Source organism: Lipotes vexillifer, unplaced genomic scaffold (assembly GCF_000442215.2).
Source record: "Lipotes vexillifer unplaced genomic scaffold, Lipotes_vexillifer_v1.1 scaffold414, whole genome shotgun sequence".
NCBI classification, from domain to species: domain Eukaryota; kingdom Metazoa; phylum Chordata; class Mammalia; order Artiodactyla; family Lipotidae; genus Lipotes; species Lipotes vexillifer.
Window position 1 is genome coordinate 2,602,830 of NW_006782864.1, and position 12,878 is coordinate 2,615,707.

General features: G+C 37.1%; 1 protein-coding gene across 1 annotated transcript in view; it reads left to right on the top strand.

Moving 5' to 3' along the window:
* Positions 1-12,878, top strand: part of ZMAT4 (zinc finger matrin-type 4) — a 214,526-nt gene that overhangs the window by 136,466 nt on the left and 65,182 nt on the right. The window contains exon 4 of the mRNA XM_007455489.1: positions 5,533-5,760. Coding sequence (XP_007455551.1) covers positions 5,533-5,760 — 228 coding nt within the window. The remainder of the gene's footprint in view (positions 1-5,532; positions 5,761-12,878) is intronic.

A 12,878-nucleotide genomic window follows, 5' to 3' on the forward strand; every position in this document is an offset into this window, starting at 1 on the left:
AAGTTGCTTCCATATCTTGCCAACTGTAAATAATGCTGCTATGAACATTGGGATACATGTATCTTTTTGAATTAGTAGAAAACCACTCATTTTAAAATGAGTCCATTTATGGGATTACTTTGAAAGCCCCCAGATCCTTTGTAAGAATGAATGAAAGAGGGGGAGAGAAAAGGAGGAATAAAGAAGAAAGGAGAGAGAGAGAGAGAGAGAGACAAATTGTAGGAGATAGAAGGTGTTATTGAAAGTCTCACTTTTGGAGGTGTGAGAGTTGAAGGGTGCCCTGTGACTGTGGACTGGAATGCAGACAGGCAAGTGAGAACACCATTTCCTGGAGGTTGTGGTACCCCCTTCTCTGGCAAAGGACACCCACTTGGTAACCTAACAAGTAAACCTTTGAGATCTATCAGTGGATCCTGTCTGCTTGGTTGAAAGAGAACCTGCTCTGGTCTCCTGAACAGTTATTTCCAAACTTTTTCCTAATTCTTTTCTCCAGTGGGATGTTAAATCAGGTCTGATCCCAGAGGTTAGTGTGACCAAGTCATCCCAGTTTGCCCACAACTTGCCCTGTTTTAACACTGAAAATCTCATGCCCTGGGAACCCTCTTGGTCCCAGGCACACTGGGGTCGTTGGTACTGTGTCAAAAGCTGAAGTGAGGATTTGGATGCTATATTCAGTGAATCAGAGTAATGGTTTCCTGTTTGAAAGTAAAGTTTCCAGAATGAGATGCATAATTTGTACTCTCTGAAATGTATAAAGATAACCTTGTGGAAACCAGAGGCATCAGAGATTTGCCGAAGGTCACACAATTCAGGGGTGGTAGAGTCCAACCCAACCTTGATTTTCAATTTTGATTCAAAGCTATTTCCATTCCCTTTATACTACTACCTTTGTTTGCCTTTACAGGAAATATAAACTGGGTTTTAATTGGTGAAGACAGTTGGAAACAGAAGCATAGGAAAAATTAAACTTTGGTGCTGAACCAGGATAGTAGGATTATTAAAAAGGAAAAGGTACCATGCAAATGCAGCATTAAACTACTTTCTTATGTGCAAGATAAGATTCTTACCTGATGAATATTCTATAGTGTATTGCTCCTGCCAGAACATGATGTATAAGGTATCAATTGATGAAATCAACTCTGAAATGTTTTTTAGGGCCCAGTTTAGAGAAAAGTGAATTATGCTTCAAGAGTCAACATTTATTCAGACTGCAAATGTTTGATATGTTTTCCATTTCTATCAAAAACAATAGATGGCTATAAATCCTCAGAAATTGATAAGGATGCAGGAAACTTTGGAAGAAAGATTAAATTTCCTTCAGAAAAGTAAATAGAAGTCCTTTCACGTTACAGGTCAACTGCATATTTGTAGCTTTTATTAGCATTTCTAAGTCATAGCAGAATGATTCTGGGTGGCTGCCAGGATGGTACAGCCCCAGTTTGAGTTTTATCATCACATGGCGATGTATTATTGAATTTGGCAATGAGGTTTTTAAGAGACTTCTTGTTTCTCTAAGTCCCTATAGAAATAATACCATTTGGTTTCATCCAAAGTAGCTAAAAACTTCCCTATCTGATGAAACCTCTGGGTAGGTAAGAAAAGGCTTTCTAGATATTGTGACAATTCATTTCCTGAATTAAAATGTCATTTAGCAAATATTTATTTGTATATTGGTTATTTATTTTTTATTGAGGTACGGTTGATTTACAATATTGTGTCAGTTTTGGCTGTACAGCATAATGATTCAGTATTTTTGAAGATTATATTCCATTTTAGGTTATTACAACATATTCGGTATAATTCCCTGTGCTGTACAGTAACTTATCTATTACTGTTGCTTATCTATTTTATGTGTAGTAATTTGTATCTGTTGATCCCATACCCTTAATTTGTCCTTCCACCCCTTTTTGGTAATGACAAGTTTGTTTTCTATGTCTGTAAGTCAGTTTCTGTTTTGTATAAACATTCATTTGTATTATTTTTAGATTCCACATATAAGTGATATATAGTATTTGTCGTTCTCTGTCTGACATCACTAAGTATAATATACTCTTCGCTAAGTATAATAGGTCTTTCCATGTTGCTGCCAATGACAGTATTTCATTCTTTCTGTGGCTGAGTAATATTCCATTATATATACATATATATATATTCCATTATATATACATATATATATACATGTATATATATACATATATATACATATATATGTATATATAATATACACAGGTGTGTATTCATATGTGTTTATGTGTGTGTGTGTATATATATATATATATATATATATATATCTAGAGAGAGAGAGAGAGAGAGAGAGAGAGAGAGAGAGAGTTGTGTTCATGTCTTGACTATTGTAAATAATGCTGCTGTGAACAACACAGGGGTGCATGTATCTATTTGATGTAGTGATTTTTGTTTTTTCTGGATGTACACCCAGAGTGGAATTGCTGGATCATATAGTAGCTCTATTTTTAGTTTTTTAAGGAACTCCATATGTTTTCCATAGTGGCTACACAAATTTACATTCCACCAACATTGTACGAGCTTCGCTTTTCTCCAACATTTGTTGATGTAGGCCATTCTGACAGGTGTGAGGTGATACCTCATTCTGGTTTTGATTTGCATTTCTCTAATAATCAGTGACATTGAGCATCTTTTCATGTGCCTCTTGGCCATCTGTATGTCTTCTCTGGAAAAATATCTATTTAAGTCTTCTGCCCATTTTTTGATTGGGCTGTTTTTTTTTGATATTGAGTTGTATCAGCTGTTTGTATATTTCAGATAATCACTCCTTATTGGTCGCATCATTTGCAAATATTTTCTCCCATCCCATAGGTTGTCTTTTCATTTGGTTGATGGTTTCCTTTGCAGTGCAAAACTTTTAATTAGGTACCCTTTGTTTATTTTTGCTTTTATTCCTTCTACTTTGGGAGACTGATCCAAGAAAATATTGCTACAACTTATGTCAAAGAGTGTTTCACCTATGTTCTCTTCTAGGAGTTGTTTGGTTTCATGTCTTACATTTAGATCTTTAAACCATTTTGAGTGTGAGTGAATATTCTAATTTTCATTGTTTTACATGTAGCTGTCCAGCTTTCCCAACACTACATGCTGAAGAGACTGTTTTCTCCATTGTATATTCTTGCCTTCTCTGTCATAGATTAATTGACCGTAGGTGTGTGGGTTTATTTCTGGTCTCTCTGTTCTGTTCCAATGATCTTCATGTCTGTTTTTTTGCTAATACCATGCAGTCTTGATTACTGTAGCTTTGTAGTGTAGTCTGAAGTCTGGGAGGGTTATACCTCCAGCTTTGTTCTTTTTTCTCAGAATTGCTTTGGCAAATTGGGGTCTTTTGTGCTTCCATATAAATTTTATGATTATTTGCTCAAGTTCAGTGAAAAATGTCCTGGGTATTTTTATAGAGATTGCATTAAATATGTAGATTGTTTTCAGCAATATGGCCATTTTAATAATGTTGATTCTTCTAAGCCAAAAGCATGGGATAGCTTTCCATTTCTTTAAATCATCTTCGACTTCCTTCATTAATGTCTTATAGTTTTCAGCATATTGGTCTTTCACTTCCTTGGTTAAGTTTATTCCAAAGTATTTTTTTTGATGTGATTTTATTTTTTTACTTTTCTTTTTGATATTTCATTATTGGTGTACAGAAATGCAACAGATTTCTGTATATTAATTTTGTATCCTGCAACCTTGCTGAATTCATTTATTAGTTCTAATAGTTTTGGGGTGGAAACTTTAGGGTTCTCTATATAGAGTATCATTTCTTCTGCAAATAGTGACAGTTTTACCTCTTCCCTTACAATTTGGATAACTTCTATTTCTTTTTCTTGTCTAATTGCTGTATCTAGGACTTCAAATACCGTGTTAAATAGAAGCAGTGAGAGTGGGCATCCTTGTCTTGCTCCAGATTTTAGTGGGAAGGCTTTCAGCTTTTCACCATGGAGTGTTGTGTTGGCTGTGGGTATATCAGTTATTCAATCTAAAAATAAAATCCACATAAAAGTGATTTGAAAGCTTAGTGAGTTGATCAGATGGTTCATTACTTTGTTACTGAGGTTCCAGATCTCAGCTTTTCCTAGGAATAACCCTAATTTTCATAGTCTTGCCAGCTGCACTCCACATCACAGAGGCAAAGACAAAACAGAAGGCATTGCTATATTGCATGATGACTAATGGGCCATGTGAGAGTTTAAATTTGTTTTCTTCTCCAAAAGATTTGGAGCAGAATTTTTTTCTAAAATTAAATTATGTCCCATATAAAATACAAAGATAACTGAGGTCTAGAAAAAAATCCCTTGGCTTATTAAGAAGTATGAAAAGAGTTCTTAGGGGTATTGAAAGGAATATTGGTTTTGGAAATTAAGGATTTGCTTGGAGTCCTGCCTTTACCATAACTAGTTACCTTACCTTCAGTAAAACTTTGGCATCTCTGAAGTCCATCATGTGAGAAAGAGGATAATAATCCAACTCATAGTTATTGAAAAGATGAAAGCATCTTTAATGCATGTTGTAATGCATTAAAAAAGTTATTTTTGTTTTCTGTTAGTAAACTCTTCCAAGTTAGATTCTCTTTTTTTCCTGGACCCAAAATAACTGTAAGCTCACAATGAAATGTGTTAATAGCTGAGGCTGTGCAATCTCAAAATAGTGATAGTATGTCTTTTGTATTTAGATAGCAACATCTGCTCTATAGTGTTTGTCTTTTGGTCTTTTAAAAAAATATTGTATTTTCAATGTCAATTTTAGCAGGTATGGGTTGAAAATAACCTCTCACAATAAACAGAAATAGCTGACAATAAAATTAGCATGATTTCGTCAGTTGGTACAATCCATGCAACTGACAGATCAGCTTCTATCACTTTGGCAAATCCTTTACTTACTAGTTATTTCCATCTATAGCACACAAATGTTTAATTCATTCATTCAGAATCTTTCAAGTCGTGATTGTTCAATGTTTACTTCAAGTTTTGGCTTTGATTAATAAATCACTCCCTTACCTCCGAGATTTTTTTTTTTTTTTTTTTGCTGTACGTGGGCGTCTCCCTGTTGTGGCCTCTCCCATTGCAGAGCACAGGCTCCGGACACGCAGGCTCAGCGGCCATGGCTCACGGGCCCAGCCGCTCTGCGGCACGTGGGATCATTCTGGGACCAGGGCACGAACCCGTGTCCCCTGCGTCGGCAGGCGGACTCTCAACCACTGCGCCACCAGGGAAGCCCCGAGATTTCATTTTTAAAAACCTTTCTTTCCTCCTAAAGGATGGTTTCCTGACCTATCAGATGGAACCATAACAAATTGCAAACTTTGATCGCAATAAGTTAGGAATTTTTAATTGTAGCCCAACTTCAAAAACAAAGGCTGGCAAAGATCATTTTTCCTGATCTCAGTAAATTCTTGGATTTTTGAGCTCTAGAATGAACGGGAGACCCTTTCATCTTCAGCTGTTGAGGACACGTGCACTCAGGAAGGGACTAATGTGGCTTGTGGTTCTCTCTGGTTGTTTTTCTCCCCAGCAGCGCCTCTGAGCTCACTTAAACCTCCGAGAGTGGACACTGCTCCAGTGGTCTCATCTCCCTATCAAAGAAGAGATTCAGACAGATACTGTGGGCTCTGTGCAGCCTGGTTTAACAATCCTCTGATGGCCCAGCAACATTATGATGGCAAGAAACACAAAAAGAATGCAGCAAGGGTTGCTTTGTTAGAACAGCTTGGGACAACTCTGGATACGGGGGAATTAAGAGGTAAGAGAAACTCTTCTGATTTCTGCCACAGAACTGGGCTTTCAGAGAAAGTGTTTTCATAAACTGGGATGCTTCTTCCTATTGCTTTGCTTTTACTAAGGACAATTCTAGGATCCTCCAAAAGGAATAGAGGAAAAAGGAAATGAACAGAAAACTAATTTTTTCCGTCTCCTTTCTTTCAAAGTATTTGTGATTGCCATATTTTTATTGACTATGTTTCAGATCAAAACCACCCACTCATGAACCAGAGTTTTTCCTTCTGCTTTATCTTTAAACACCTTCTGGAATGAATGCTTTTGTATGTGAGCAGTACAAGAGCAGATGCAAAAAAGGCCAAATGGTGTTATCTTAATTTTAAACTTTTGTGCTTTTATGAATTCAGCCAAAACAAAGCAACACATTGGCTCCATTTCATGGATGAAATTAAGCCCAAGGCCTTTTCATGGGCATATCTAAGAAGCTGAGGTAAGACAGTGCTGTGGACCACTATAGAATCAATACCTGGCTCCCCCCATCCCCCATCTGTTACGTATTTTCTCGGTTGATGGAAACCAGGGAGCATTTGAAGTTCATGTGAGGTTTTACAGAAGTTGCTGAGTGGAGACTTGGAATCATAGGGTGAGGATCAATCCTATGGATTCCTGAGGAAGCCACATACCATTCTGTGGAAGCTAATAGAATATTTCATCATCAACAACCATTTAAACAGTTTTTGATCACTTAAACCATTTTGATCAACTGATGTTGGCAGTGGTTTAGATATACTTTTAGGAGTTGGCCAGGAGATCATCCATCATAATAGCTGTAATAACAAAATTTACAAGTCAGTTCTGAGAGTGCAACCTGGGTTTGAGCTGGGTTCGGTATGTAGAGCCTGCAATTCTTATTACCCTTACCAGGCTGTGAGCCTCCAAGGGAAAATAACCTGGTATAATTCTAGACCAAATAAATGGGACGGAAGATCTTGCTGTGTGACCTGACAGGAGGGACAGGTCACTTCTGATTATGTTGGTTGGGGAAGACTTCACCAAAGAAAAGGACTGGAGTTGGAACTAGAAAGGTGGGTGGTCTTTTAGCAGGTGAGAAGGCATCCCACGTGAGCAGAATCATATATGTTTAGGCAAAAGAGAGGAAAACATAAGCTGTTGCTGGTGAATAAACAGATTATCATAGAAGAATCCTATCATACAGCATAGATTTAAGACTGCAGGTCCATTAGGAGATCTATGGAGCTTGATGAGAGACTGACTTTTCCAAGATAATGATTAAAAACAGCAAATGAGAGCAAAGAGCAAAAACGCTGTTTTTGTGGAGGTTTTCTAGCTCTAGAGAAACAACATCGAGCTTAATATTTCAGTATGTTGGATAATCATGTTGCAAATGCTTTTGAATTGTTGGTACTCTTGCTGTCTGCTGGGGAATTTCTTGTGTTCATAGTCTCTGTCTTGTTAAAAATACAGGAGGAGTATTTTTTAGCTGAAGGCCTCCCATGTCTCGCTGTTCCTGGCAGATAACAAGTCTGCTCAGCGACTCCTTCATGGCAGGCACTGAAGGGGAAAAATAGGGCTTTATTTATGTTTTGTGCCAGATATTATGACTTGTAGAATTATTCCTAGAGCACATTCTTCTTGTCTGTTTTGAATTATCGGTGCCGCATCTTTTAGGTACAACGACGTCTTAATGACTTGGGAGTCTGAATTCTGTAACATTTGAGTGGTTTGTCTTTTATCCCAAAGACAAAAACGGCTGCTCTTGGACTTGATAACTCAATGTGATTCTGACTCAGTAGCACATGAAATGTGATTAGCATTGAACACAGCGTCTTTGAAAGCGACCTTTTCACCCACCCCAGGTGACATCTTGATGTATATGTATTCAGGCATTAAATATTGCAGAAGTTTAGGGAATAAAGCAATGTTGATAACCTAGCATGTTTTAAAACGCGCGTGCGCGCACACACACACACACACACACACACACACACACACACACAGAGTCTCCTGTTTCTGGAACGCTTCTAGTGCATGGTCGATCAATTAATAAAGGCAAAAATGCTAACCAGTAAATACAGGCATATCCATAACTTTTAAAAAACTGGTGTCAAGCAGCTGGAGGATGACAGTGTCACAGGTTTCCTCTCCTTCTTAGCACTTCTCAGTTTTTAATTTTTTAATTTAATGTTATTTTTTTGGCCGTGTGGCCTGTGGGATCTTAGTTCCCCGACCAGAGATCGACCCCTGCACTGGAAGCATGGAGTCTTAACCGCTGGACCGCCAGGGAAGTCCCAGCACTTCTCAGTAAAACACTTACATCATTTACCGGTTTATTATGGTTTTCCTGATTTCTCCCTACTCACCCTATAGACTGTTAGCAACTTGAAAGCAGGAATCTATGTCTGCTTTGCCCACTGATGTGTTCAAAAACACCTAGAACAGTGACAGACACAGAGTAGGTACTCAATAAAATTGCTGAATGAATGAATAAACAGAGAAGTCAAAATTTAAAAATCACCTTAAATCCTGCATTTTCTAACATGGCAATCCTTTTCATTTCCCAAAGGATCCTGATTGAATAATTTTTACAAAAAATTATTTATGATTTTTTCTTCTAATTTAAAAAGACGATGTATGTTTTATATATTGTGAAAAGCAGAGATATTAAGTGTTATATAGTTCACTGAGTGTAACCCACGCTCCTACCAAGATCCATAACTTTTCCATCATGACGTCATTCCCACGGGCCCCATTTCAGTCAATCCAAACTTCCCATTCCAGGGAACCACTTTTCTTATTTCTTTCACCAAAATTTAGTTTTGCCTGCTCTAAGATTTCATATAATTGTCACAGAAAGTATGTATTTTTCTGTGTCTAGCTTCTCATATTGTTTTTTTTTTTTTTTGCGATACACGGGCCTCTCACGGTTGTGGCCTCTCCCGTTGCGGAGCACAGGCTCCGGACGCGCAGGCTCAGCGGCCATGGCTCACGGACCCAGCCGCTCTGCGGCATGTGGGATCCTCCCGGACATGGGCACAAACCCGCATCCCCTGCATCGGCAGGCGGACTCTCAACCACTGTGCCACCAGGGAAGCCCTCATATTGTTTTTGAGATGTATCCATTTGTTGCATAAAAAGCAGAGTAGCCCCTTGCTCTTTATCAGGGAGTGGTTTTCTTCTAGACAGAAATCCCACAATATGTCTAGCCATTCTCCTCTTGACTTTTTTGGTGCTATTTTGAATAAGGCTTTCATGAACATTCTTTTTGTTGTTGTTGTTGACAGATGTTTTTACTTCTCTTGTTAAATACCTCAGAGTAGAATTGCTGGGTCATAGTCATAAGTTGGGTGTATTTTTAACTAAACAAGAAACTGCCAAAATGTTTTCCAAAGTAGCTGCATTATTTTGCACACCCTAAAGCAACATATATGAATTCCATATCCTCACCAACATTTGTTTTTATCAGTCTTTCAAATATTAGTCATTCTAGTGGGTGTAGGAGAGTATTTCATTATGGCTTTAATCTGTGTTTCCATGTTGACTAATTATGTCAAACACTTTAAAATGTTGGTCATTTGTATATCTTCCTTTGTGAAATGTCTGTTCATGTCTTTTGCCTATTTTAAAAAATTGGCTATCTGCCTCTTTATTTATTTAATTTTTTAAACATCTTTATTGGAGTATAATTGCTTTACAATGGTGTGTTAGTTTTTGCTGTATAACAAAGTGAATCAGCTATACGTATACATACATCCCCATATCTCCTCCCTCTTGCATCTCCCTCCTACCCTCCCTATCCCAACCCTCTAGGTGATCACAAAGCACGAAGCCGATCTCCCTGTGCTATGTGGCTGCTTCCCACTAGCTATCTGTTTCACATTAGGGAGTGTATGTATGTCCATGCCACTCTCTCACTTCGTCCCAGCTTACCCTTCCCCTTCCCGGTATCCTCAAGTCCATTCTCTACATCTGCATCTTTATTCCTGTCCTGCCCCTAGGTTTTTCAGAACCATTTTTTTTTTTTTTTTTTTAGATTCCATATATATGTGTTAGCATACGGCATTTGTTTTTCTCTTTCTGACTTACTTCACTCTGTATGACAGACTCTAGGTCCATCCACCTCATTACAAATAACTCAATTTCATTTCTTTTTATGGCTGAGTAATATTCCATTATATATATGTGCCACATCTTCTTTATCCATTCATCTGTTGATGGACACTTAGGTTGTTTCCATGTCCTGGCTGTTGTAAATAGAGCTGCAGTGAACACTGTGGTACATGACTCTTTTTGAATTATGGTTTTCTCAGGGTATATGCCCAGTAGTGGGATTGCTGAGTTATATGGTAGTTCTACTTTTAGTTTTTTAAGGAACCTCCATACTGTTCTCCACAGTGGCTGTATCAATTTACATTCCCACCAACAGTGCAAGAGGGTTCCTTTTTCACCAAACCCTCCCCAGCATTTATTGTTTATAGATTTTTTGATGATGGCCATTCTGACCGGTGTGAGGCGATACCTCACTGTTGCTTTGATTTGTGTTTGTCTAATGATTAGTGATGTTGAGCATCCTTTCATGTGTTTGGCGGCAATCTATATATCTTCTTTGGAGAAATGTCTATTTACGTCTTTCGCCCATTTTTGGATTGGGTTGTTTGTTATTTTGATATTGAGCTGCATGAGCTGCTTGTATATTTTGGAGATTTATCCTTTGTCAGTTGCTTCATTTGCAAATGTTTTCTCCCATTCTGAGGGCTGTCTTTTCGTCTTGTTTATGGTTTCCTTTGCTGTGCAAAAGCTTTTAAGTTTCATTAGGTCCCATTTGTTCATTTTTGTTTTTATTTCCATTACTCTAGGAGGTGGGTCAAAAAGGATCTTGCTGTGATTTATGTCATGGAGTGTTCTGCCTATGTTTTCCTCTAAGAGTTTTATAGTGTCTGGCCTTACATTGAGGTCTCTAATCCATTTTGAGTTTATTTTTGTGTATGGTGTTAAGGAGTGTTCTAATTTCATTCTTTTACTTGTCCCTGTCCAGTTTTCCCAGCACCTCTTACTGAAGAGGCTGTCTTTTCTCCATTGTATACTCTTGCCTCCTTTATCAAAGATAAGGTGACCATATGTGTGTGGGTTTATCTCTGGGCTTTCTATCCAGTTCCATTGATCTATATTTCTGTTTTTGTGCCAGTACCATACTTTATTGTTGAGTAGTAGGTAGAAGGTTTTCATATATTATAGATACAAATCCTTTGTCAGGTATACCCATTGTGAATACTTTCTCCTAGACTATGACTTGGCTCTTCATTTTCTTAAATAATGTCTGGTAAGCAGACACTATTGAATTATCAAAGTATAATTTCTCTTTATTTTCTTTCATAATCATTGCTTTTTGTGTCCCATCTAAAAAATCTTTGCCTACACTCCTGATCAAAGATAATCTTGTATATTTTCTTCTACAAGTTTCATAATTTTAGCTTTTATATCTAGAATTATGATGTATCTCAAATTAATTTTTGTGTGTATGGTGTGAGGAAGGGGTGGAAATTCATTTTGTTTTTAGATATTTACCCAGTTGTTGCAGCAAATTTGTTGAAATTTTTTTTTTTTTTCCTCATTGGATTTTCTTGGTGCCTCTTTTGAAAATCTATTGATTGTGTGTGAGTCTATTTCTATACAATCTATTGTGTTCCATTGATTTATTTGTCTATCTTTATGCCAGCACCACACTGTATTTATTTATAGCATTAGAGAAGTTTTGATATTAGGTAGTGCCAGTTCTCCAGCTTAGTTCTTTTTTCTCAAGATTGTTTGGCTGTTCTAAATCCTTCACATTTCTATATAAATGTTAGAATCAGTTTTTCAGACTCTACGTAGAAAGTTTGATGGGATACTGAATGGGGAGATTTATTTAAATGACTCACAGTATTGAATCTTACAATCCATGAACATCATATATCTCCCTATTTACTTGTTTCTTTAAGTTCTATCAGCACTATCACATAGTTTTCCATGTAAAGATTTTACACATTATTAGTTGAATGTATCCTTGAGTACTTTGTGTTCTTTAACACTATTATAAATTATATATATATGTATTATTATTATTATTTTTTTTTTTGCGGTACGCGGGACTCTCACTGTTGTGGCCTCTCCCATTGCGGAGCACAGGCTCCGGACGCGCAGGCTCAGTGGCCATGGCTCACGGGCCTAGCCGCTGCGCTGCATGTGGGATCTTCCTGGACCAGGGCACGAACCCGTGTCCCTGCATCAGCAGGCGGACTCTCAACCACTGTGCCACCAGGGAAGCCCTAAATTATATTTTTTGAAATTTCATTTTTATGTGTTTCTTACTGACATATAGAAAATACAATTAATTTTTATACATTGACCTTGATTCCTGTGACCTACACATAACTTTCTACCTATTAAATTTGTATATAATTTAATAGCACAAAAAAACCTTGTACCTTTTGTATTTTTTTGGTATCCGTACTATTTAGTCATTGGAAACTCTACAGAACCGTATTAGCTGTCTGGCCTTCCTTTGCTTCAAGTGGCAAATCAAATTTTTAAAAAGGAAATTATTCTTGTAGATTAACAAGGGATTTTAAATGGACTTGGCCTAAGTAGTTATTAATATGAATAACCTGGTTACTGACTCTAGTTTAGTGATATTTGTTCCAGAAAATAGATGACATCTGTCTCTACTTCCAAGTTTTAGCTTAATAAGAAAAACGGCCACCTCTTTCTGAACATGGAGTCCAATGTAGAAAGCAAAGGAAGTTACTGAATTATGGAATTATAAATTCCAATGGACAGAGAGTGCTTTAGAGGTTTTCTTTGTAGTTTAATTTCTTCTTGCTAGCATAAAACACAGATATAAGGCAATTTCTTATGTAGAAACAGGGAGAGTATAAATTATGAATTTAGAGCTCAGTGAAAATAGAATATTCATTTTGCAGACATTTATTATTTATTCTTTTAAAAGTGTTAGGATGAGAAAATGCACAGTTATTTCATTGTTTCGGAGGAAATGAAAACAGAGCAAAAGAATTCATTTGAAAATTTCATAATGTTTCTGAGCATCAGATGCAGACAATGCTGGAAAGGACATCAAACATCATGAAT